Below are 25,677 nucleotides of genomic sequence, written 5' to 3' on the forward strand. Positions count from 1 at the left end.
TTGCAACTAAGCATCTCTGATTCAAGGGAGCTCATTTGTGACAGTGGGAAGGACTTTGAGAAGATGCCAGGCATTCCTTAGACCCATGTTACCTGCTGCCAGTCAGTGCCTGAAATTTATGAATGTGTTTAGTCCCTGTCTCCCCTCCACCAGAATGTAAGCTACTGGAGGGCAGGAGACTTACTTTAGTCACCACTGTTACCCCAGTGCTACCAGAACAAAAACACTGCCAGTCATGTAGTAGACGCTCAATAAATATTGGTTTAATTGAATAACAGACTACAAGCAATGTGGCAATAAGCAACACAACCAGCAACCATATCTTGGTATCTCCTGAATTATCTGTTGCCCCAAAGATCAAGAAATGGAGATGATCTGTCATCACCAGGGTCTGGACTTTATTTCCAATCATTGCTCTCTCCTCTGTGTCAGTCTGCATGTCAGAGAAACTCATGCTCCTTAATGAGTGTCCAACCTGGCTTGTCATCCTTTCTCTGCCACTACCCAGCTGTGACCTTAGATATGGCTTTGAATTTCTGTGGGCCTATTCCAGCTCTAAAATGTTCTTATTCTATAACCTGGCAAAGCCAGCAGCTGCTGGCTATTTGTGTGAAGCAAGAACACCTTTCTAGAAGGAAGTAGAACAAGCACCTGCTTCTGAAAATTACTTTTTATAAGGAAGTCTGTTTTTGCCCAGTGCAGTTGATTCCATATCTGGGAGGCTCATAAATAACGTCACTCTCTTTGAATTATTAACTTTAAACTGTTTATAAAAACACAGGTATCACTACTGCTTACCATTTGTTTGAGGTTATGTGTTTTTCATATGATTTCATATCTGTAGTCATCTCTCACACACAAAACCAGATACGATGTGCAGAAAATTGAGAATAAAACATGACTGACATAGCTTCATTCTCTTGGAAATAGTGAGATTATCATGGGCTATGGACTCAGAACTAAAATGGGCACTGGTAAAAGAAAAGATCTAGTAAAAGAAAGTCAATCAAAAGCAACATGAATGAAGATGTTCATTGCTGTATACTTTATAATAGTGAAAAACTGAAAAGTTTCATCAGTAGGAGTCTGGCTAAGAACTTATTATACATTTGTACCATAAAACGTGGTAAAATAGTTAAGGTTAAAATATACACCCTCAATGGGACTTCCCTGGTGGCGCAGTGGTTAAGAATCCGCCTGCCAATGCAGGGGACACGGGTTCGAGTCCTGGTCAGGGAAGATCCCACATGCCACGGAGCAACAAAGCCCATGAGCCACAATTACTGAGCCTGAGCTCTAGAGCCCGTGAGCCACAACTACTGAGCCCGTGTGCTGCAACTACTGAAGCCTGCGTGCCTAGAGCCCATGCTCAGCAACAAGAGGAGCTACCTCCCGCGCACCGCAACAAAGAGTAGCCTCCGCTTGCTGCAAATAGAGAAAGCCCTGACGCAGCAACGAAGACCCAACACAGCCATAAATAAATAAATAAATAAATAAATAAATAAATAAATAAATATTAAAAAAAAAAGAATATTTACCTCAAGACATGTTGCTGAGAGAAAAAGAAGGTATGTTTAGAGTATGTTTACTATGATCTCATGTGTATATAAAAAAGAAAATAAGACATATCTTCTGATCTGACATATGTATGTTAATTCACAGAAAAAGGTCTGGATGGAATAAAATGGTTGACGGTGTTATTTCTGGGAAAGAAGTAGGATTGGTGGGGGCTTGGTGCAGTGACACTGCTTCACTTTTTACTCCAGGCTTCTGTGTTTTTGGCATTTTATAAAACCATAGTCATGAGTGGGTTTTTTGGTAATTATAACACTTGAAATTACTGGAGAGGAAAAGATGTGTGACAAAGAGAAATTGGGGCACAAAGTGAGATTTGAGGTCGGGAGAAGGAAGATGAAACACTTCAGGTAGTGAGTGCTGGCCGTTATCACCAAATCCTGTGATATTTTGTGACTGGTGATTTGGAGCTTGTGCCGTGTTCTCAGGATGATATATATATATATATAGATGTCCTACATCACTCCAGAAACTATGATCTACAATGGAGGACCCACAAATCAAGAAAACCCAGTTTCCACATTACCTTCTTTTGGTCTATTTGCAAGCATTGGGTGAGAAAAATTTTGTATCTTTAGGAAACATTGATTCATTTCCATCCCTGGATGAGTAAGTCTGCTACCACAATAGAGCAGTTGTATCGACCACAGAAGTCTTTCCTCTACCCGTGACTTTATTTCCACTTTGTTGGATTTATTCACTCAGTCTGTAACTTTCACTGAGCCCCCATCTGCCACTCTTGGACAAAGGCCCTGCTCTCCTGGAGCTTCTAGTCAGGGGGGTAGACAGAGATGACCGTATCAGGAAGTGAGAACTACTGTGATGAAAATTAAGCGAAGTGATGTGAGAAGGCGTAACCAGGGAACTACGTTAAGAGAGGTAGTTAGGAAAGACTTCTTTGAGGAAGTCATTCATAAACCCAGGCACGCATAACACAGGAAGGAGCCAGATGTGTGATCATTTGAGGGAAGAGTGGTCCAAGCAGAGAGATTACGACGGGGCACAGAGAGGGGGCAAGAGCGTGTGGGACCCAAGAGTTTGCTGCGTGGTTGGGACTTCCGGAGGTTGGACAGGCGAGAGAGGTCTGCAAGGACAGGATCATGTCATGCCTGGAGGACAAGGTAAGGATTTTGGATTTTATTCCAGATTTGATGGGAAGCTATGGGGGCGGGGGTCAATTAGGGGAATGATTTAGGTTTATAAAAGATGTCTCTGAATAACTTGATTATAAATAGGTTGAGAGTGGAAGCACGGAGACCATTGGGAAGATGGCAGGAGGTCCAGTGGGAGAAGATGCTGACTTACACTAGGGTGGTAGCTGTAGACATAAGCTTGCTGGTAGGTTAAAGATGGAGAGCCTGGGAAGGTAGGGTCAGTACTGACTCCTACATATGGGGCTTCAGCAACTAGGGGGTTGCTGAGATGGGGAAGACCAGGCAGGAGCAGATTTGGGGGGGAAAAATCAGTGTCTATTTTGGATATATCAGGTTGTGATGCCCCCTGGACAAACGTCAAATAAGCAGTAAGATACGCTAGCCCAGAGTTAGGGGAGGTCAGGAATAGAGATCCATGTGGGAGCCGCCTATATATAATGATGGTGTTTAAAGCCCTGGAACTTTATGAGGACCAAAGTCTCAGGCTCACTGCAGTGTGCCCATGGATTTCACCCTTCCTTTAGGGTCAGTGCCCAAGCAGACACCTCCACCTCTAAACCTTCCCCCTGCCAACCTTGCTTTGGCTGTTGAAGGCTGTTTGGAGCTTTACAACGTGAAGGACAGTGGGAGAACGTTAGGAAGACACATGTGCTGGGCCTGTAATTAGTGATGAGAGCGCGTTTCATTTGTGTGGCTCTCAACATTGTAATCACTACCTAATTTACTACAGCTACAAACGGAGCTGAAAAGTGAGCGGACCATTTTAAAGACAGAGTCTAGGTTTGTAGTGTGGTCTTTAGATATTGTAAGCTAATCATAAATTCGTATTGCTGTTATAATCTGAGTAAGTATTACAAACTCATGTAAAGTTATACAGAAGAAAGTTTTCAGTGCTATTGGTTGTTCTCAGTTTCACATGCCACTTGCCTACTTTGTTGAAATACAAACACAAACTAAATAAAAATAAGAAACTATGAAAATGTGTCTTTACTTCCAGATGGCATTCCCATTTTGAGTTTATTTAATTTTATTGGAATACTGCATGTATGTATTACATTTTTACCTGTTTTTTTATCAGCAGTATCCTTATACGACTGTATCCTGGTATAAAAATAATATTTTTATGCTTTGAAATCCCTTTCCTATCCCAATGTCATATCCCTTACATTTGCTTCTAGTTTTACGGCCGATCCATTTATTAATTTTTTCCTTTTAAATCCAAGCGGAATTTACTGTGTTGTATAGGGCGAAGTACAAACTTTATTTCTTGTTTCTTTGCTTCCTTAAAAGAATTTGGAGTTAAAAATATGATCGAGTCCTTGTTTATTGTGAATGATTCTTGCTCATTGCAGATAAGCTCCCCAGCCCTCTAGCTGACCAGGTGGTGAGTTCAAGGTCCTAATCCAACAGCACAAGGGAATTCACACCAGCCCTGAGCCTCGAAGATGGTGTCACAGTCTGCGGGCCGGCAGGACTCTCCTGTGGACCCCTGGGAAGGAATCAGCAATGACCCTGGTGACACTGATGGCTCGCCCGGCCTCCTGGACACGGACCACCCCTCTTGCGCATCAAACATCAGGTTTACGAGGCACAGAGCTGCCTGGATTAACCCCCAGTGTGTGCAGCAACAGGTGCAGGACTCGCCCCCCCAGGTGCCAGCAGTGGGGAGCAGAGAGAGCCGTAGTGCTCGGGACGCTGCCTCTCCCTTGGGTCCTTCACCGTTACCTCTTGGGGACTCCGTGGCGGAGACGTCATTGTCGAAGGGCACTGTGGACTCCATGGGCAGCTCCCCTGCCCGGGGCTCAGCTGAAAAAGGCAGTGCCTCCTCTCTTACCTCAAAGGAAGAACGGGCAGTGCTCCCAGGACGCTGTCCTTGGACGGCTCTGTTCACAAGCTCCAAGATTGATTTGGCTGCTCGCCCGTGTCGTGAGGCTGACAACGCTTTTTTCAAGGCTTCCCAGCTGACAGCTTCCACTGATGCAGGTAACTCTGGTGGGGACTGCCCTCCTTCCTGTCTGTTCTCACACCAGCTCTGCCCGGGGCTGAGGCCAGGTGTTCCTCACCAGGGAAAAGCTCCTGGGTTTCCACTTTGCCCACCATCCAGGGCATGGACTCAGTTCATGCTGTCTTTGGCCCAGCGCAATGGGTCACGATGGGCAGAGTCAAGGATTCCCCTTCTCCTTAGACTGCAGGGAAATGTCATCTTAGCTCAACTTAGTTGATAATCAGTGTCACCTGCCGTCTTGGAGCAGGTGTGTGCCCTGCAGGAGAGCACCAGAAGGGCTCTGCATTCAGTGTGGTGATGGAAGGTGGTCCAGACAGAGTGGGCTCCAGTTCACACCAGTGCTGAGGTAGGAGAGGAACTCGCCTCCCCTGTTAGATTTACCTGGACAGGGTGTGGCTAGAAAAAAAAGTAAGACTTAAAAACAGTAACCACAATTCCTCCAAACTGGACAAAACCTTTTTCTGTTAAAACCAGGGCTATGAAGTCACACACATATTCCTAAAATACTGAAATTCCTAAAATGAGATAATCTATACCAAACGCCACTCAAGAGTCAATAAATTAGCAATTCTTGTTAGAATTGGTGGCACGCTTAGTTTATTTTTAAATATTCATTATGCTATAGTCACACTTTGCATTAACGTGTATTTCTGTTGGAATCCTAGTTCAAATAGTCAATGACGTTTTTTCTTTCAAAACAGTTTTAAAAGCTGCCTGCCTTTGTGTATGTGTGTGTGTGTGTGTGTGTGTGTGTGTGTGTATTTATTTCTCACTAGCAGGAACCAGTCCTCCCCCTTTCCTAAAATATGGGGTTTATTTGTTCTATTGAAACTTTTGAAAAGTCAAAGATGGTGACAATCTTTAACATATTATTAATAGTTTAAGAAGAGCAGATTTTGGACAGTGTTTCAGTGGGCTAACTTTGAGTTAAGAACCAAATGTGAGCAAAATGACACAGTCTGATTATAGACCTTTTTTCTCTTTTCGCTCACCTGGCCGGATAGTTCTCAGGAAAAGAGTGACTTGTAAATTCACGGGTTGAAAAGTGAGAAATTAGTTTCCTACTAGGTTGTCTCAGGGGAGAGTGAGGAGAAAACAGAGAAAATTGAAAGCCCTCTCTCCCACAGGCCACCACCACGACAACTTATAAAGTGACGGAAGGTGACCTGTAGGGCCTGGTGCACCCCTGCCCCAAATCATTTTTCGTATTCCTCTACAGGAAGTGGTTCTGCAATTTAAAAGTATCCTTTCTCCAAGAAAGAAAACAGGCACCCCAGCTGCTTTGTCCAAAAACAGTGACTCCCAGCAATCTCTCTAAGTACCTTTAAAAATCACTCTCTTTTTTTTTTTTTTTTTTTTATAAATTTATTTATTTATTTATTTTAGCTGTGTTGGGTCTTCATTTCTGTGCGAGGGCTTTCTCCAGTTGTGGCAAGTGGGGGCCACTCTTCATCACGGTGCGCGGGCCTCTCACTATCGCGGCCTCTCTTGTTGCGGAGCACAGGCTCCAGACGTGCAGGCTCAGTAGTTGTGGCTCACGGGCCCAGTTGCTCCGCGGCATGTGGGATCTTCCCAGACCAGGGCTCGAACCCGTGTCCCCTGCATTGGCAGGCAGATTCTCAACCACTGCGCCACCAGGGAAGCCCAAAACCACTCTGTCTTTTGAGAGTATCTCTTAAACTTGGTAAGGGGATTCATTCCATGGGCTTAAGAAAAAGAAGCCCCAAGTGAGATGGTTCTTTCTTTCTTTGATACGGGGGCAGCAGTGGGGCGAGCAGGCATTTACCACAAGGCCTGGAATTTTCCTGGATCTGCTGCCTCTCAAACGGCAGCAGCAGGGCTTTCCTTTCTTAGATTATTTGGGAGGGAAAGACACCTGAGCCTGTCAGCATTTCCTGGGGCTGTAAGAAACAATTCCTTTTGTCTGCATAGGAGCTACACGTTTACAAAGTGGTTTCACATTCCTTATCTCCTGCAGTTTCCTAATAAGGTAAGCATCCCAATAATGATAATTATCCCAATTCCAGGGATGAGGAAATTTTACTGCAGAGGCACAGCTGGTGAACGGAGGGCTGGAACTGGAATCCACTGTCTGATTTTTCTCTGTGCTTTTTCCTCTATCCTCAGGGTCCCCAAACTGTGACCTGTAGCCAAACCCCGCCAGACTCCTGATTTTACAAATACAGTTGTGTTTGTTTTGTCTATAGCTGCTTTCTCAGGACAGTGGCAGAACTGAGCAGTAATTGCAACGGATGCTGTGTGGCCCTCAGATCCTACAATATTTACTACCTAGTCCTTTTCGGAAAAAGTTTGCCCACCCCAGATGGCTTCTGAAGCAAAGAGGTCCAAAGTTTTCCATGCAACAGTGGAGTTCTTGAGGACGAGGCAGAGGGGCTGGAGGGGTCCTGCTTGCCTCTCTGTTTGCCACTTCGAGAGCTTTAAAGCCTTCAAAACATCTGTAGCATTTTGTTCTGATTCACCAGGTTGGGACAACAGCGCTTATGGCTCTCACACAAATGTTTTGCCGTACATGCTGCAATAAGATGTCCCATGACAGGCCTCATTTTTGTCTTGGTGGTGTTCATTGCCAGTAATGGAGTGGCTTAATAAGGTTGCAGAATGGATGAGTCAGCCGAATATATCCTCTGCAGCTTCTTCTTGTTTTTGACTGGAGGAAGAACGTTTTAGAGAAGCAGTGCTGACCTTTTTCAGATAGATTTTGTTTCTGTAAACAGGAAGTTTTAAGTCAAATGCAGTGAGTTGGAGGAATGATCCCACAGTTCTTAAGGCCCTGCTTCTAGACTGTTCCTTCTCACCCTCCATCTCCTGTAGGTAGATTCCATGATCCTCTTCTCTTTCTACCCTCTTTCCTCATTGGTCTCCTCCATTCCCATGGCTCTCTGGGAATCCTTCTCTGAGGATTCCTCCCAAGTTACTCCGGAGGCTTCTTGCAGAAATGATGACCTTCTGCCATCCGCAGGGTCTACCATCAGAAGGGTCTTTCTTCTTCTGTCGTCCTAATTTATTCTAGAATTGTGCTGATTTTTATTTTTTATATTTATTTATTTTATTTTTTATTTTATTTCTTTATTTATTTGGCTGCGTCGGGTCTTAGTTGCGGCATGCAGGATCTTTCCTTGCGGTGCACAGGCTCTTTGTTGCAGCGTGAGGGCTTCTCTCTAGTTGTGGCGTGTGGGTTTTCTCTCTCTAGTTGTGGCACATGGCGCACGGGCTCCAGAGCGTGTGGGCTCCGTAGTTTGTAGCATGCGGGCTCTCTCGTTGAAGCGCGCGAGGTCAGTAGTTGTGGTACTCGGGCTTAGTTGCCCCGCGGCATGTGGGATCTTAGTTCCCTGACCAGGGATCGAACCTGCGTCCCCTGCATTGCAAGGTGGATTCTTTACCACTGGACCACCAGGGAAGACCCTGTGCTGATTTTTAAAACAGCATTTAAAAGCCACTCCCTAGAATTGTTCTTAGATAATCTTTGAACTTCTTTTTCTCTATTTTTAATAACTTGCTGTATTAGCAGGTGCTATTCAAGTCGGCGGAAGAACCGTTTCTTCAAATTCCTTCTCACCAGAGGCATTCGTGCTCCCTGTGGATGTAGAAAAGGTGAACATAGCTTATTTTTTCTTTTTAAAACCACCAAGAGTGTTAATCCCTTAGAATGTGCTGTTCTGATTTCAATCTGGAAACTTCACTGGATGAGGCATGGCAAATAAGTTTCATTTCAGCATTTGATTGGTAGTGTGTGCACTCAGCTGGGAAGTTTTCCATGATTGATGAATGATGTCTCCCACTGAGGCGCCACCAGTCTAGGGTTTCCTATCACAAGAAATTCAACTTGGGTCATCTTTTGGTTGCAGTGGGCTAAATCTTCTGTCTCTGGAAGATGTGGGCTGTACTTGATGTAATGACCTATGATAACGCAGTTAAGTAAACATTTATATGTCTACGCATTAACTCCACTTAAATACAACTTCTTGATTTTTCAATCTAATACACCCTCAGTGGAAAAAAAAAAAGTTGATTATTCTTGTGAGAATTTTAACTGATCATCTTTTCTTCTGCAGGAAAATGCTCACTTTTACATTGCAGATATGATTATATCAGTCATGGAGAATATGAAGTGTAGTATTCTGAGTCAACAGCACACAGAGACCTGGAGTCCAGGAGACGCCAGCGGGTCGCTTGGGAACGAGCAGGCAGACTCGGAAGTGACGTTTTATAGCCACATAAAGCAGGAATCTGGCTCTTCCACTTCGTCGGACAGTGGCTCTGAAGGCAAGTGGGGCAAATATGCGAAAGCTTCCGCTGTATTTGCCACGTGCATCCCCTCTGTCAAACCCTCTGTCTAAAGCTTCTGGAGTAACCTGTACAGTGCCCACCATTTCTGCCGCTTGGCTTGGAATTGGTCACTGTGCTCCGTTCAGTTATGAAATCGATGTGCTTTTTTCTTGGGCGCCATCCTGCTTTCTCTCTTCCTCTGTCTTGTCACTCAGCATCCCTCTTCTTACACAGGCTTCCTTCCCCCCTGTAGTCCTCTTTCATTCATTACGATAACAAGGAGCCCATGAGGCGCTGGGTGCTGGTGCTTAAGCACAGGTTAAATATACTTAACTTTATCAGTTAAGTATATTTCTGTGCCTGTACTAGGTTGCTATGTAAATTGTATGTTACTGCTGATCGTAATCGAAAGAGTGTGAGAAACACAGAGGTGGGTGACATTGCCCGCATTTAACCCATGAGGAAACCAAGCTGAGAAGTTGATTGTCCCCCAGCTAGAATGGTTTTTCAATGATCACATTTTTCAGTGAGGGTATTTCTTGAGGTAATAGCATGATTTGCAAAATCATTTCCCAATTATTTGGCATTTAGGTAGCTTTCAATATTTTAACACTTTAAAAGGACTGCAGATAGCTCCTTTGTGATCAAAACCTTCCCCTTTCACTTTTTTTCCTCTGTTTAATGACATTCTTAGGATAATTCCCCAAACTGGTATTAGGGATAGAAAAGCATAAGCATATTTGTATTAGTTTCCTGGGGCTCCTGTAGCAAAATATGACAAACTGGGTGACGTAAGACAACAGAAATTTATCCTCTCACAGTCGTGGAGGCCAGAGGTCAGCCATGAAGTTGTTGGAAAGGTTGGTTCCTTCCAGAGGCTCTGGTCCACGTCTGTCTCCTGGCTTCTGGCAGTTGCCGGGGATCCTTGATGTTCCTTGATGTGTAGACGCATCCCTCCAGACTCTGCCTCCGTCTTCACAGGATGTTCTTTCTCCGAATATCTGTGTCTGTGTCCAAATCTCCCTCTTTTTATGACACCAGTCGTATTGGATCTAGGGCTCGCCCTGATCCAGTATGACCTCAGCTTAACTTGATTACAATGCAATGACCCTATTTCCAAATCAGGTCACATTCACAGGTTCTGGGTAGACATGATTTTGGGGGACATGTTCAACCCAGTACAATGTTTGTCACCTATACTCTTTGCCTCACTGTGAAAAAGAAAAGTGTTTTTCCCCCTCTTTCATTTTGTAAAACTTTGTATTATGGAAATTTTCAAGCTTACATAAAAGCAGGCAGAATACTCCTATGGACCCCAATAGACTCAGCAGTCTGTTTCACTTAATCATGTGAATATAAGAACAACACAAAAAGAGCTCCCTGTACTTTTTAATTCTTACAGCTGAATTTTAAAATTTTTTAAAAATCAACTAGCCCTTTCATTCCCCAATTTCGATTTAGCTGGGTGTTGCAGGTTGGGCAGTCCTTTTTCTTCTTGTTGGTGAAAACTCCTTCCTTTCTTCTTCTAGGTTGTGCTGTGTTACAGGTCAGCCCAGTGGTGGAAACACCTACTCACTGTGATGTGATGAAAGAGGACTGCAAATGTGACTTGGATGAATTCGTTATCGTCGGTAAGATTAGGAAACTCATGATCTGTGACTAGATACCCTCCTCCCCACATACATACTGACACTCATCACACACAGTACCGCATTACGTGGCATTCAGAGAAGCTCCTCCCAAGATCAGACAATGTCCCTGATATAAAAAATAAGATGTCTCGATATTAATCTCTCATCTCATTTGTAGATTTGAATGCAAAAGCAGGTGCTCGTTATGGTCCGATATCTGTTTGGCGCCTCAATTATATTATGATGAAATTTCACATGGGCATATTTTGAAATCCCATCTTTGGTCATTAGCTGTAGTCTCATAGTAGAAACGCAAAAGAATGTGAAGTATGGAGATGCTGAATAATTGGTCCTTTCTGAGATGCAGGCAGCTATTTCTGTGTTCTCATAAACTTGACTACGATTAAGTGAAACAGATTAAAAGACCTCACTACCCTTTCTTTGATTTTCCCCCAGAACTTGGAGATTTCAGCAATGCCACAGAGACCTGTGGATGTTCCTGCAGCTCCTCTAAGAGGTATCATCTGCACACAGGCCCCCGGGCCATCACCTCTGAGGCACTGTGGACCCCAGGCCTCTGACATCTTGGGCCAAATTCAGCCAGTTCCAATAACAAGGATTACTGCTTAGAAATGAAACAATCACTACTAAAGTTCCTACAGTGTTTTTAGAGTGTTTAAAAGACTTTTGTACACATTCTTATTAATCCTCATGGGTGGGATGGGCGGGTTTTCTTATACCCATTTCTTAAACCCATCCATTTTATGGATGCAGAAACTGAGGTTCGGACGAGATGTGCCTCAGGACGCCGTGCTGTTAAATAGCAGAGGTAGGACTTGAGCTCAGGTCTTCTGACTCTACATCTGGTGCTCTTTTCACCACCCCTCCCCACCTTGGTACCCTCAACAAATACAAGCTGCCCTGTTGAGCGTGGAGGAATTGAGTCGAGTAAGATAACCGGCGGTGGGCGGTTGACGCACGGTCTGCTGTACGACACCTCCTCTGGTTTTTGGAGAGGGAAGGAGAGTTGAAAACCTGAAGCACAAGACCCTTAACACACTTCTCATGAATATAGTGTTCCATTTCTGCATCTCTTACATTTTAGTGTCATTTATGAGCCAAACTTCAATTCGGCTGAGCTAATAGCCAAAGAGTTATACCACCTCTTCAAGAAGTGCTGGATGTCAGAAGTTAATTATCAGCTGACAGGCTTCCTGAATGCAGCTGGCTCCATAGTAAGTATCAACAGAAGTTGACCTTGAATCAAAAGTTCCTAAATTCTCATTTTGCCTGCTGTTCACATCAGATGTTTCTGTCTTTCTTTGTTGCTGGGTGCTGATGAATCTGATGTTTATTGAGCGCTTGTGATGCACCAGGGCCTGTGCTCAGCAATTCATGTTTTTGTTTTTTTTAAAATTAATTAATTAATTAATTAATTATGGCTGTGTTGGGTCTTCGTTTCTGCGCGAGGGCTTTCTCTAGTTGCGGCGAGCGGGGGCCACTCTTCATCGCGGTGCGTGGGCCTCTCACTATCGCGGCCTCTCTTGTTGCGGAGCACAGGCTCCAGACACGCAGGCTCAGTAGTTGTGGCTCACGGGGCCTAGTTGCTCCGCGGCATGTGGGATGTTCCCAGACCAGGGCTCGAACCCGTGTTCCCTGCATTGGCAGGCAGATTCTCATCCACTGCGCCACCAGGGAAGCCCTGGCAGGCGGATTCTTAACCACTGCACCACCAGGGAAGTCCACATGGCGTGTTTCTTGAGCAGAGTGATTCGGTGTGGTTGGAAAACGTGTGTTTGTGTGTAGCTGGGTGTGTTTTGGGGACAGTTAATCTTAATCTTCCTTGGAAATTAAGCTCAAAAGCGACCAAACTATGGAGGGCATAGATGCTAAGTTCAGGAGTTTGGATTTTAGATGCTAAGAGGAAAGTATAATGGTTGGGAGAGGGGCCTCTGCACCTGTGTAAGCCGGGAAGTGTCTGCAGAGAGCTGCTTCTGGAAAAGTCTGACTGCGACAGGGGATTCTGATCCGCAGCATTTGTCAGCCTATTGACTAAGCAGGGTAAGGTTCTGCTGTGCACGAAAGCATTCCAGGTCACACTGACCTACTTACAGCAATTCGAAGTCTGGAAACAAAAGAACTAACTGAAAATACCAAGCAAAGTGATCTCAGCTGCGGGGTGTCTTAAGCAATTCTCCTGCAGAGGGTTTTAGACCAGGGCTCTCTGCCCAGGTCCTTTAGTTCAGATGAAAGCAGTTTTCATTTCTCAAGGTAAATTTTAATGTTGGGAACACATCTGAATGTTCTTTTATTTCAGTTCCTGAAATATGCTTGCTGCTCCTAAATCCTCTTCTGGGTTATTTATGCAGGTTGTAAATGAAGAATGTGTCCAGAAAGACTTTGAATCCAGCACGGATGTAGTACAGGAAATTAAATTGAAGTCGAGAATCAGAGAGACTGGAGACTGGGCGCCCCCTAGGTTTCAAATCATATTTAATGTTCATCCACCACTCAAGTAAGTCTGGGTTGCTGCTTGGACCCTCCAGTCACGTTAAAACAAGTGGTGATGGGTCCCACCTGACTCGTTCTGAAAATAGGTGAAGGCAAAAAATAATACACCAAGGGACAAAGAAAAATTTGTTTTAGGAAGAGTAAAGTTGGGCATATTTTTTCTGAGTTAGCTTTCTTGGCACCCTGTTTATCATGGGCTTTTGGGTTCTGTAAGTTTTGACAACTTGAGAATTTAACTATGTGTCCTTAATTATGAACATTACATCACAATTGAAAAGTAAATAGGCTCATATTAAGTGGCTAATAGTGAGCCTTAAGAATTACATACAATAATTTTAAGACTAGACCACTCTATTTTCCAGTGCAATGTGAAGTAAAAATCAGTGAATTACTTTTTTTAAAGGAAAATTTAATCTTGAAAAGCGCACCTATAGTTAAGAAACATAACAGAATGCAAATAAAAATATCTTTGTTCTCTATGAAGTAACAAAATCCTAAAAGACAAAAAAACTAAGACGGTGCAAAAAAAAGGAAATAAATACATTGTATATAAATATATATAATAATTAAAGTAGTGTTTATTCTGAGAGTAGATGACACTGTAGACAAAGGGACATTGTAACGAAATACAGTTTTTTTCATTCCTCTTGGTTGGTATTTAATACAGTGTACAAACTGCAGAGTTATGAAGGGACTGGTAAGGGTCATTGCCTTCCCTGTGGAGGTGCCTTATAGACTGACTGTTGATTTTTTTCTTTCGAGAGAATGCCAGGAAGTTCTCTGGGGTTGCTTGGGCAGAAGAGCCCACTCTCCAAATCTTGTTGAGGGGTCACTTACCTTGGTGTGGGATGTCTTTCCCTGGGTCCTCTCAAAGGCACATGAGTAGGGCTCCACATATTTTTACCGTGGGCACTTTTGCTGACCCTAAACTGTATTAAAATTTTACAACTTTCTCCATATTTCCAAATCCCATGTGGAACTGTGACACTAACAGTTCAATAGCAAACACTTCAGTAGACTATCTTTCAGCAAAAATGTTTGATAGCATTGTCTTATATTACCTCTTATTCATCTAAATGTCTTTGGATCCATCTGTAAACCGCCCAAGTGCATCATCTCTTGGTGTCTCGTCCCCCTGAACTTTCTCCCACGTATTACGTGCCTCTAGTTCTCTGTGGAGAGAGAATTCTGTGTATGCCCAGTGAGAAGTCTCTAAAGACCCCTTGGTGGAATGGTTACTTGTGATACTGACTTCTGCTTTGGTGGCAGCAGGGGCTTTTAAAAGACCTAGAGATTTCAACTAGAAAACTCTATTGAATAATTCTATTTCTTTCCCAAATGAAAAATGATAAAATTAAGCCCCCATGCCAAGAAAAGTATGATGATGTCAATTTCTCTTCCAATCAGTGAAAAATGCCCCCTTGGCCTTTTCTGAAATGTAACTCATCATTTTCTGCCCTCAGGAGGGATCTCATGGTAGCAGCCCAAAATTTTTTCTGTGCTGGCTGTGGAACTCCAATAGAACCTAGTAAGTATGGATAATGGGTTGCCTGCTTATTAGGTGATAACATTTTTTTCTTAAAACATAAGTATGGGTGTATTTTTCTCTCAAATGCATACAAGCAATAATTACACAGCAACAAATCTTTTGTTCAACAATGATTTGAGTCATAAGCATGTGAATGAAATTTACATAATTTCATATCCATACCCTTGCATTTTTAAATACTGTAAGTTAAAAAGCACCCCCAAATAACCAGTTCTTACATTTCCTGTTTATCCCTCTATACATCCAAAGTTGGGCGGTGCATCGTTTTTGTCAGACATGCCTTTGATGAGAAGTTATAGGCGCTTCACGATGCTGCCCTCTCTTTCGTGAAGGGGCCACCGTGACCTACAAGGCTCTGTGACTGCCCATTACCTCTCCGACTCTTCTCTCCTAGCTTTCTCCCCGCCCGGCATTGAGCTCCAGCCACACGGTCTCCCTGTTTGTCCTTGAAGGCGGCAGCCTCTCTCCTGACTCAGGGATTTGCATTTGTGCTTTTCTCTCCCTGGAATGCCCTCCCTACAACGTCCCCCTGACTGGTTCCCTTCCTTCCTTCCCCTCTTCATTCACAGATCTTCCCTGGCTACCCTATCGAAACTGTCCACCTCACCACCCTCCTGGCCACAAACACACACATATACACTTTATATTCCCCTTCCTTTCTATTTTTTATTCAACCACTTATCTCCCTAAAATATTCTTTCCTATTTTACTGATTTTTCTTACTATTGTCTGTCTCCCTCAGAAGACTCTAAGTTCCATGAGGACAGATATGTGGTCTGTTTTATCCATTGCTTTATCTGTTGCTCCTACAAGCGTGCCTGGCACACAGTTGGGACTCAAAAGATATTCGTTGAATGATTGAATGGCTTACACAGGAGTTAGCCAGACTCCTCAGAGGGTTTGAGGGAGTGGCCCCAGGGCCTAGAAAATTAGGTTTCACCCCATCAGAAAGGCGAGTTGCTCACTTGAGACTGGGAATCACTTGTTTTGCTGTGAAGGCATCCATAGGTCTAACCTGAGAAGGCTGGGAAGAGGAGCTTTGTGGGAAAGGGTTCCTTTGATAGGCAGTCTTGGAAGGAAAAAGACTTTGAGCATCTCCACCTCAAGAAATAAAAATAGAAAGCAGAAATCTATCTGAACTTCCTTCTGCCATGTTGAATGATAATGCCTGCCATGCGTCACAGTTGTAACTAATTTTCTTTGAATGACCCTCTTCCCCGCTAGTCTAGTGGGGACCATGTCTCTTTGCTTAACCACTGTATCCTGGTGCCTCAGTAAATATTGAATGCATGACTCAGAAACTGTGAATGCGTGACTATGATTCCACCAACTTTTAAAGTACTTCCCAGAGCTTGTTCACATGTGGAGACGTAGGCCTGCACTACTGATAATAGCATGGTCCTTCCCTCATGGGGCTTGCTGACAGGAAGTCATCAGCCAAGTAAATAACAGGGTGATGCCTGCGACGAAAGAGAAAGGCAAGAGTGCTATGAGATTTACAGCCAGGGAATTTAATCTGGGCTCAGGGGGCTGGGAGTGAAAGGTTTCATAAGGAAGTGATTGTCCCCAAAGGAGAGAGAGAGAGAGAGAGAGTGTGTGTGTGTATGTGTGTACGGGTTGGGGGGGGGTCACCATATGTAAAGGGCCCAAGGCTACTGCAAAGAAGTCCTGTATGACTGGAGAGTAGGAACAAGAGCAGACAACATGCTGCAGAGGTAGGCAGAGCACAGAGGGCAGAAGCGTTAGCAACCGTGGAAATCATTTTGGACTTTTCCCGTGAACTTCCTATAGTTCTTAGGATAATTTTAACTTTTCATTTCGAGATATTTTTAGACCTACAGAGGAGTTGCAAAAATAGTACAAGCACATCCCATATACCCTTCAACCACCCTTCACCTTGTAATAATCATAGTATAATTATTAAAACTGATACATTAGCATTGATACAATCCTAGTAACTAACCTACAGGGTTTATTTGGGTTTCACCAATGACCGCTATCCGTTCCAGGGTCCAATCCAGAATTCCACATTGAATTTAGTTGTCGTGTCTTCTTACTCTCCTCCAATCTCACACAAACGGAATCATTTGAAACGTAAGCAGCAGAAAGGATGGTATTTTACCCTTTAGCAGGTCCTAAAAACAAGGATGATGAACAGTTATCCCACCAAAGAAAATTCATAACGATTCTCTAATATTGTCTAATACTAGTCCAGATTCATTCGCGGTCCTCAAGCTGACGTTTATAGCTAATTTGTCCACCCAGTTTCCAACCAAGTTTCATACATTGCATTTCGTCATTATTTCTCTTTAGTCAGCTTTATTCTAGAACTGCACTGTCCAGTGTGGTAGCCACTAGCCCCTGTGGCTACTGAAAATTAAAATTAATTAAAATGAAAAATCCAGTTCCTCAAGCACACGGGTCACATTTCAAGTGCCCAGCAGCTACCTCTGGCCAGTAGTGACTGTATCGGACAGCACAGATCAAGAACCTTTCTGTCCCCACAGAAAGCTCTGTTGGACAGCGCTGTTCTAGAATTTTTCCCTCTTTTTTTTTTTTCTATGACACTGGCTTTTCCTGAGATGAGAACAGCTGTGGTTCAGAGCAGAGTTTCTCAACCTCAGTGCCGTTGACTTTGTTATGTGTGGGGGATGGGGTGGAAGAGACTATGCTGTGCATTGCTGGGAGGGGCACGGGGGAGACTACCCCGTGAGCTGTAGGAAGTTGGGCGGCATCACTAGATGCCTCTAGCAGCTCCCCAGTTGTGACAACCAAAATTGTCTCTAGACATTTCCAAATGTCCCTTAGGGGGAAAATCACTCCTGGTCGAGAACCACCCGGGTTTAGGGTGCTTTGTTTTGTTCTGTTTTAATTCAAGGACTGAGGAAACCAGAAGAGATGGACGTAATTCATTCTGTATTGACAGTATAATGCTTAGTATCTATTCAATGAAATGTGGTTAATGAGTGGCGGGATGTTGAAACGTTAGGATTTTAGATGTTAGGGAAAGATGCATTCTAACAGGAAAATGCATTGGCCCCTTCTGTCCCCCTCTGTCTTCACATCTTGCTAAGTTCGATCAGAAAAATAGAGTTTAGGGGCCAGGATATCCCTGTGTTTTTCCCGTTTAATATAAAATGTGTTGAGGCCCTATCATACGCAAAATAATACTCATTATTCTTCATATCAGAGATCTCAATAGATCTCTGGGAAATAGACACAGTACACTAGACTTTTCAAAGTTTCAAATTTGAGACCTCAGACATAAATCATTAAGCACTTAATAAGTTCTTCACAAATAATTTGTCAACCCTAGAGAAGTGTCATATGTTCATTTAGAGTTTGACAATAGCGTATGTACCTATGTACTTACTGTTGACCCTCATCATTCATGAATTCCGTATTTGCAAATTTGCCTACTCCCTAAAATTTACTTGTGACTCCAAAGTCAGTACTCACGGTGTTTTCACAGGCATTCACACGTATGTGCAAAGCACCGAAAAATTTATCGCCTGAAATGTGAGTTGCCCGATGCACTTGCTCCCAGCTGAAATTGAACAAGGCAGCTCTGCCTTCGGTTTCAGCTCTCATGCTGTAAACAGGTCCTTTTCACAGTTTATTTAGTGCCATGTGTTTTTACATTTTTGCATTTTGGGGTGGTTTCAGCTGTTTAAAATGGCCCCCAAGCATAGTGCTGAAGTGCTGTCCAGTGTTCCTAAGCACAGGAAGGCTGTGATGTGCCTTAAGGAGAAAATCAGCTTCCTTCATGAATGATAAATGTCAGCCTCGGCTCGTCTTAGACCCTAGGCGTGAGGGAGGAGCACACAGGAGGCTGAACTGAACTGCCATTTTCTTTCTTAAACCGGGTGGTGGGCACCCAGGTATTGGTTGCATTAATTTCTATACCTTTTGTTTGTCAATATGTTTTATTAACAATATTTCCAAAAGCAATGCATGTTCATTTTAGCAAATTAAAAAGTGCAAAGAGCAAAACTCCTTTCTTTCCCCCACCCTCTAGAAGTATTCAGTGCTGGCTTTTTGGTGGGCACTTTTTTGGACTGTGTGTGGTTATTTTTAAAAACAAAATACAGATCACATTATACACACCTATACCTGGACGTCCACTGCCCACACTCTTCCCTGTATTTCATAGGCCCTCGGGCATCACACTGTTGAGTGCGTCATGCTTATTCAACCAGTTGCTTCTTAATGGATATTTAGATCGCCCCCCCCATCTATTATAAATGTGCTGTAATGAATACTTTTCTCTATTGCCACACGTGCAAGTTAGCATTTCTGTCTAATGCTGCAGAATTAAGATTACTGCCTCACATTTAAGAATTGAACTATATCACGGAAATGTCCTACAAGGTAGCCTCTCCTGTCAACCCTGTGAGTGAGTACCCACCACTCTACACTTCACCAGCTCTGGATCTCTTAAATGTGTGACAGTCTGAGGCAAAGCCAAGTATTTCACTCATTTTATATGCATGTCTTTGTTACTGAGACTGAGTGTTTTTTACATCTTTACTGGTTGTGTTTCCTCTTCCTATGTATTCCCATCCTTTGTGCATGCTTTTATTTTTTTCCTCACTGATTTATTCAGGAACTCTTTGGGGTGCTACTTCCTAACAGTCTACATAGAGTGCGTTATCATTTCCAAAGTGTCTTTCATATGTGTGATATCACGGAATCCAGTTCTGAGTTGTTTTTGTGGCTTCAGGACAGTTAGCCTGAAGAGATTTGGGCTTGTAAGAGTCTTCCTGCCAGTAAGGGGTTGAGTCTGGACTCCCACCAAATCCCCAGACCCTGAATCACATATTCTTTTGGCCACACGTCAGTTTAAAAGGCCCATCTTCCAAATCCAAGAGTGTTTCGGGAGGGTTCTATTTCCCAACATCTGTTACACGAAAGCAAAGCTCATGAATGGCCATGACTCAAGGCCTCCGGTGTCTGCCAGAGCTTCCCCAGCGCGGCTTCAGCGTCGTGAAAACAGCGATCTGAGTCTTGCCCTTGGGTGGGACTTGGAGGTGGGGGACAGGCAAGGGTGGGTTACCAGCGTCACGTGATCAGCGCTTATCCTCCTGTGTGTCCCGCAGAGTTTGTGAAGCGGCTCCGGTACTGCGAATACCTGGGCAAGTATTTCTGTGACTGCTGCCACTCGTACGCGGAGTCGTGCATCCCTGCCCGGATCCTCAGGCTGTGGGACTTCAGGAGGTACTATGTCAGCAATTTCTCCAAACGGCTGCTGGACAGCATATGGCACCAGCCCATCTTCAATTTGCTGCACGTCGGCCATGGCCTGTATACGAAGGCCAAGGAGCTGGACAGAGTGAGGGTGAGTAGCTGCCTTTCCGGGGAAGGGAGTCCAGCGGCTGAAAGGGTCCTGTGGCCGTAAATGGACATCTCCCCCAGTTCAGGGCATCCAGACAGACCCTCTAAGGGGCAGATTTACCATCCAGCGGATGGAGCTTATGCTTCAGAGACCCTCGCCTGCTTGGGCTCTTTCCATGGTCCCAAACCGAATTTCACATTTCTGCGTAGTTTTCATTTATACCTAGCTTTTGAATTTTATTATCTTTTGAATAAAAATTGTACGTGTTTAAGGTGTACAACATGATGATTTGGTATACGTATACATGGTGAAATGATTGCTAGTCAAGCTAATTAAGCTATCCATCCCCCCACACAGTTACCTGTTGGGTGTGTGTGGTAAGAACACCTGAAATTTACTCTCTCAGCAGATTTCCAGTATTTAATATAGTCTTGTGAGCTGTAGTCATCATACTGTACATGAGGTCTCTAGACTTTTCCTACATAATTGCAACTCTGTACCCTGGACCAGGCATCTCCCCATTTCCCTCACTTCTTCCCCGCTAGGAACCACCCTTCTAGTCTCTGCTTTTATGTACTTGACTTTTTTAGATTCCACATATAAGTGAGATCATGGAGTCTTCGTCTTTCTGTGTCTGGCTTATCTCACTTAGCATCATGTCCTCCAGGTTCATCCATGGTGTCTCAAATCACAGGACCGCCTCCTTTTGTACATAGTTTGGTGTTTTTCTTAAAGAAGGCCCCCAACATTGTATAAGCTTCAGGTTCCCCAAGACCTGGGTCCCTCCTGGACCCTCTGTAGATCTCTGGACTCAGTAATGAACCCCTGCCATAAAGACTGTGTATTTCAAAGGCTTATTTTCTAGAGTTGTAGCATTTCAAGGTTAGAAATGACATTTAATTTTGACTTATACATTTCCGGCGTTATTTTTTTTTTAACATCTTTATTGGAGTATCATTGCTTTACAATGGTGTGTTAGTTTCTGCTGTATCACAAAGTGAATCAGCTATACGTATACATCTATCCTCCAGTGTTCTTTTATCACATTTACTTTTCCCCCTGTTTGGTTCCTCACATCAGGAAATCCAGGAGCAGCTATTTCATATCGGGAAGCTGTTGAAGACCTGCAGGTTTGCTGAAAGGTGCTACCGCTGGCTGGGACTGGTGGGCGGGCCTGTGAATGGGAGGTCTGATAACCCGTCGCACTTGCTGATGCTTTGTGCCTCCAGGCCCAGCTCCTCCAGTACATAGCTGTCACCTTGTGACTCTCCTTGGGGATGCGGACTCCCTCTTGAATGTTGCTAAGCCTTCTAACTCACTAGCAGGGAATTTAACATGTTAAGAAGAATGGACCAGTATAAGGATGAAACAACTCTAGCCAGTGGGCTATTATTATTCTTATCATTATTTTAAATTGTGATAAAATACACATAACATAAAATGTACCATCCTAACCCTTTGTAAGTGTCCAGTTAAGGGGTTAAGTACATTCACATTGCTGGCCAACCATCACCACCATCCATCCACAGAACTCTTTTCATCTTGTAAAATGGAAACTCTGTACCCATTCAACACCATCTCCCCAGCCTCCATTCCCCCAGCCCGTGGGAACCACCCTTCTCTTTTCTGTCTCTATGATTTTGACTATTCCAAGTACCTCATATGAGTGGAATCAAACAGTATTTGTCGTTTTGTGACTGGCTTATTTCATGTAGTATTGTGTCTTTAAGCGTCACCCCACGCTGTGGCCTGTGTCAGGATTTCCTTCCTTTGTAAGGCTGAATGACATTGCATTGTATGTATATTCCACCTTTTGTGGATCCATCCATCCTTCCTGGGTTGCTTTCTTTTGCTTATTGTGACTAGTGTTGCTATACTGATAGAGAGGCATGTCAACTTTTACTGGCTGTGTAACAGTCTGTACTATGATGTGGTATTAAGTATTGTCCTATTACTGAACGCCTCATACATTTTAAATATCTTTTGTTATTTAAAAAAAAAAGCACTAAGCTTTAGCTAAATCTCTGACCACATCCATAGGTATGGCCTGAGGATGAACTTCTGAAGACCATGGCCATAAAGGCACAGGCATGAATTCATTTAGCAGAGATATTTTTAAGTGGAGGAAGAGTAGGTTACTCAAGGAGTTAAGATTATTTGTTATAATAGTTGGGATCATAGGTTTTAAAAAATTGTTGTTCTGTTTTAAAGCTGCTTTCTGTTTCTGATCTTTATTGGATGACGCTGCATTGCTTTTGAATTACATTTCTCCTGGAGGAACTTGTTTTCTGTAGTGGTTTGTCCTTGAGCTCCACCTCATGGCATTGGGGTGAGAGGTTCATTTCTTCTCAGGACCTCAATTTTCTCTGTAACATGTAACAACATTCACAATCTTACCATCTACGAAAATTTCTTGAATATCCACTCTGTGCTTCAGATAAACAAGCGACAGTACACATGTTAAGGGAGAGTCTGGGGAGAAAGTCAGCACAGAGACATTTGTGCCAGAATGTGTGTCCGTCACTGTGCACGTGCCCTGAGAGTGCTGGGGGCGGGCAGCATGTAGTTCATATGGGGCGAGGTGGGGAAGCGAGCAGACAAGGCTTTCTGGAGACAAAGCCTGAGCTTGAAGAGCAATTCAGAGCGAAGATGAGGGGTCAGGGATCCTTTGGCCGACGAAGTAGTGTGAGCGAGGACCCTGGGCTGGGCAGAGAATTAAACATGGTCTGGCATCCTTAGAATGTCAAGTCCATTGTAGGCAGTGGCTGGCTTGGGAATGCAGTGCTGCTAACAGATTTAGGGAATTCCAGAGCAGATCAGGAGGGCTCGGAGAAGATTACGTTCAGTTTTGAATGCCCTTGGGACATCCAAGTGCCTTTGACCAGCCTACAGTTGGATGCCTGAATCTTAATCTCAGCGCTGGACCAGTGGTTTGGGAGTCATAGTAACTCTCCTGAGGCATCACTCAGTGATGCTGATGGACTTGAAATTTAGTGGAAATGAATCAAGTGGTAACTTTTATCTCAGTACACGTTTTCAGGACTGGAAACACAAATTTTCAGTTTTCTTTTGCTCAACGTGCACATGGGCAGGCTGCCAGAGACAATTTTCTTGTTCAGCTTTTTGAAATTCGGCGTTTATGGAATTTTAACTTCCTGGCTTCCGAGCAGATTTGCAAAATGTAAAGCGGGGAGTAAAGTTAACTTGTTCCTGGGGCTATTTTTTAAAAAGTTGCGTTCAAAATATTTAGTGTGAGTGCCAGGAAAAAACACCCCCCTGTTTCTGCCCTGGCCTGTGTCGGGGGTGGGGTTTGATTTCCCCTTGGTTTCCTTTCCGGCAGCACATTAAAGGAGTTTGAACAGGTGCCAGGACACTTGACTGATGAGCTTCACCTGTTCTCCCTGGAGGACCTGGTCCGGGTCAAGAAAGGGCTGCTGGCGCCCTTGCTCAAGGACATTCTGAAAGTTTCCCTCGCACACGTGGCCAGCTGTGAGGTGAGGTTTGTCTGCCCTGGTGGGTGCATCCTTGAACTGTCCCTTCTGTGGCCAGGCCTGGGCAGGGTGTTCTGCACTTGCCTCGTTTAACCCTCACAAACTCTGAGGAAAGTGCCAGCAACACTATTTGCAGATAAGAAAAATGAGGTTCAGAGCTGTTAAGTACCAGACCAAGAGCATCCTACTGGGATGCAAGCCTGGGCCAAGCGACTGGTAGTCTGGGCGCCCAGCGCTGCGTGGGACCTCCCTCGACTCCCATCTGCCCTGACGTGCCAAATGCAGCCGTGTAGACTCAGGATCCAGTGGATCAGGAGCTCTGTGTCTTCACAGACTGACGAATGGCAGGGGAGCTATCAGAAACAAAATGAGATCCTTTAAGAACACATGTTTAAAATCGTGATCGTTCTCCGGTGCCTCAAACTGCCCTGATGTGCAATTTCTCCAGACGAAACAAATGCACATTTATTGTTCTGATTCTTCCATTGTGGCAGGATATAGCATCCCGTTCCTTCTAGAGGCTAGAATCATAGACATTTAAAAATTGGTGTTTACAGAACTTTGTATGTCTCATTAGAACTCTTGTATAGTTAAGAGTAATTTACAGTCTTGGCTTATAGAGTACCAAACTGAAATCTTTACATCATCTGCCGTAGACAAACTTTTTAATTGTTACGTATATCCGTGACATTCAGTGGCCTTGTGCAAATATGATATGTTGCTTAGGCATATCTTTTGTCCCATGCAGAATGTTTCATTTGACTTCTATGAAAATTGCAATTCACGAATTTATATAAACGTTTTAAATGCAGAAACTTGTTACTTCCACAGTCAACCTGGGGGATGCTAGAATAAAAGATATCAATACCTGAGGGAAAAACTGGTGTTTATAAAGTTCTGTGAAAGTTGTAACTCAGCTTCTGCGTCAGGAGAAACATTACCAATGAGGACTCTCACTTTTTGACTCCTATTCTTACAGCTGTGTCAAGGAAAGGGCTTCATTTGTGAATTTTGCCGGAGTACAGCTGTCATCTTCCCATTTCAGACCGCAACGTGTAGAAGATGTTCAGGTATCATAATGCGATAATACCTTAAGCTTTATAGTAGCTTAATAACTTAAGTGCAAAGTTAAGTTTGATGACTTAAGCACAAAATTAACTTAAAACAGCTTAATAACTAAAGCACTGTGTTATTTCTTTAAAGTATAATAATGCTGGTGTGTGCTTCTATGTTGAACTGGAGCCGGTAAAGTTTTGGGTGCATAGGGAGGAGTATTTGAGTGGGGCAGAGATAACGGATGATGTCTTATGGAACAGGGTTTGGAGAGAGGCGGTGGTCCCTGTTTGGCCTGTCCCCCCAATTCTTCCACATCAGGGCAAGTTACAGCTGCCCCTGTTTTGTAATTGAATCACAGTCAATCCCAAGTTCACCAGGGCACTTCTCAGGTTCAACACCTGCGAGAGTTTGAAGGCAGCAGGGTTGGGCAGAGGGAGAAGTTGAACTGTGGTGGGGGTGCCATGGAGACTCAGTGCATCTCAGGGGGAGCTGGGATGGTGTTGCGGCATTTTCCCAAACTGGAGACAGAGAACCAGCCAGGCCTTTAAACCTCATGTTGACCAGTCACTAGATGCGGGCTGGGGTCAGCAAGGGGACATGACCTTGATCAAGCCAGCTCTCTTTAGTCAGGGCCATTTCCAGAGAAGGGATGCCTCCTCCTGAGCCATCAGCCACTGACACTCTTAGCACCCTGGGGGGTGGTCTTTGGACGGATCTGGGACACACTGAAGCATCCACTACATCAAGCTCTCTGAGCCTCATGTTCTACTGGCCCTCATGACCTACTGGGGACTTTATTAGTCCCTCTGAGTTTCAACCTGCCTGATTTCTCTTTGGAAGACTCTGGTTTCTGGGTTCAGGTCCCCTCTCTCCCCAGGATGGGGATGAGCGTCTGTACATATTTGAGAAAACCAGCTACCTGTTTGCTGACGGTTGTCCTCCTTGCTTGCAGCATGCAGGGCTTGCTTTCACAAGCAGTGCTTCCGGCCCTCCGAGTGCCCCCGGTGTGCGAGGATCACAGCAAGGAGAAGACTTTTGGAAAGTTTGCCCTCTGTGACGACGTCGTGCCCTTGACTATCGTGA

The 25,677-nt window shown here is 44.0% G+C and overlaps 1 protein-coding gene across 4 annotated transcripts; it reads left to right on the plus strand.

Annotated features, from left to right (window-relative positions):
• Positions 1–202: 202 nt before the first annotated feature.
• On the plus strand, positions 203–25,677 carry RUBCNL (rubicon like autophagy enhancer). 4 transcript variants are annotated; one of them, XM_036831112.1, is made up of 14 exons: positions 203–459; positions 4,438–4,712; positions 8,264–8,346; positions 8,808–9,018; positions 10,551–10,652; positions 11,109–11,169; positions 11,758–11,887; positions 13,022–13,167; positions 14,627–14,691; positions 19,812–20,050; positions 21,128–21,189; positions 23,388–23,541; positions 24,518–24,608; positions 25,547–25,677. In XM_036831112.1, the coding sequence occupies exons 1-14, from the start codon at positions 365–367 to the stop codon at positions 25,666–25,668; spliced, it is 1,836 nt and encodes a 611-aa protein (XP_036687007.1). In that variant the 5' UTR covers positions 203–364; the 3' UTR covers positions 25,669–25,677. The 4 variants fall into 4 exon arrangements, with proteins under 4 accessions (XP_036687007.1, XP_036687004.1, XP_036687005.1 ...); XM_036831109.1 differs by lacking the exon at positions 203–459 and adding an exon at positions 2,225–2,696 and having other exon boundaries at positions 4,082–4,712; XM_036831110.1 differs by lacking the exon at positions 203–459 and adding an exon at positions 2,225–2,696 and having other exon boundaries at positions 4,082–4,712; positions 21,128–21,177.

Source organism: Balaenoptera musculus, chromosome 18, assembly GCF_009873245.2.
Source record: "Balaenoptera musculus isolate JJ_BM4_2016_0621 chromosome 18, mBalMus1.pri.v3, whole genome shotgun sequence".
Lineage (NCBI taxonomy): Eukaryota > Metazoa > Chordata > Mammalia > Artiodactyla > Balaenopteridae > Balaenoptera > Balaenoptera musculus.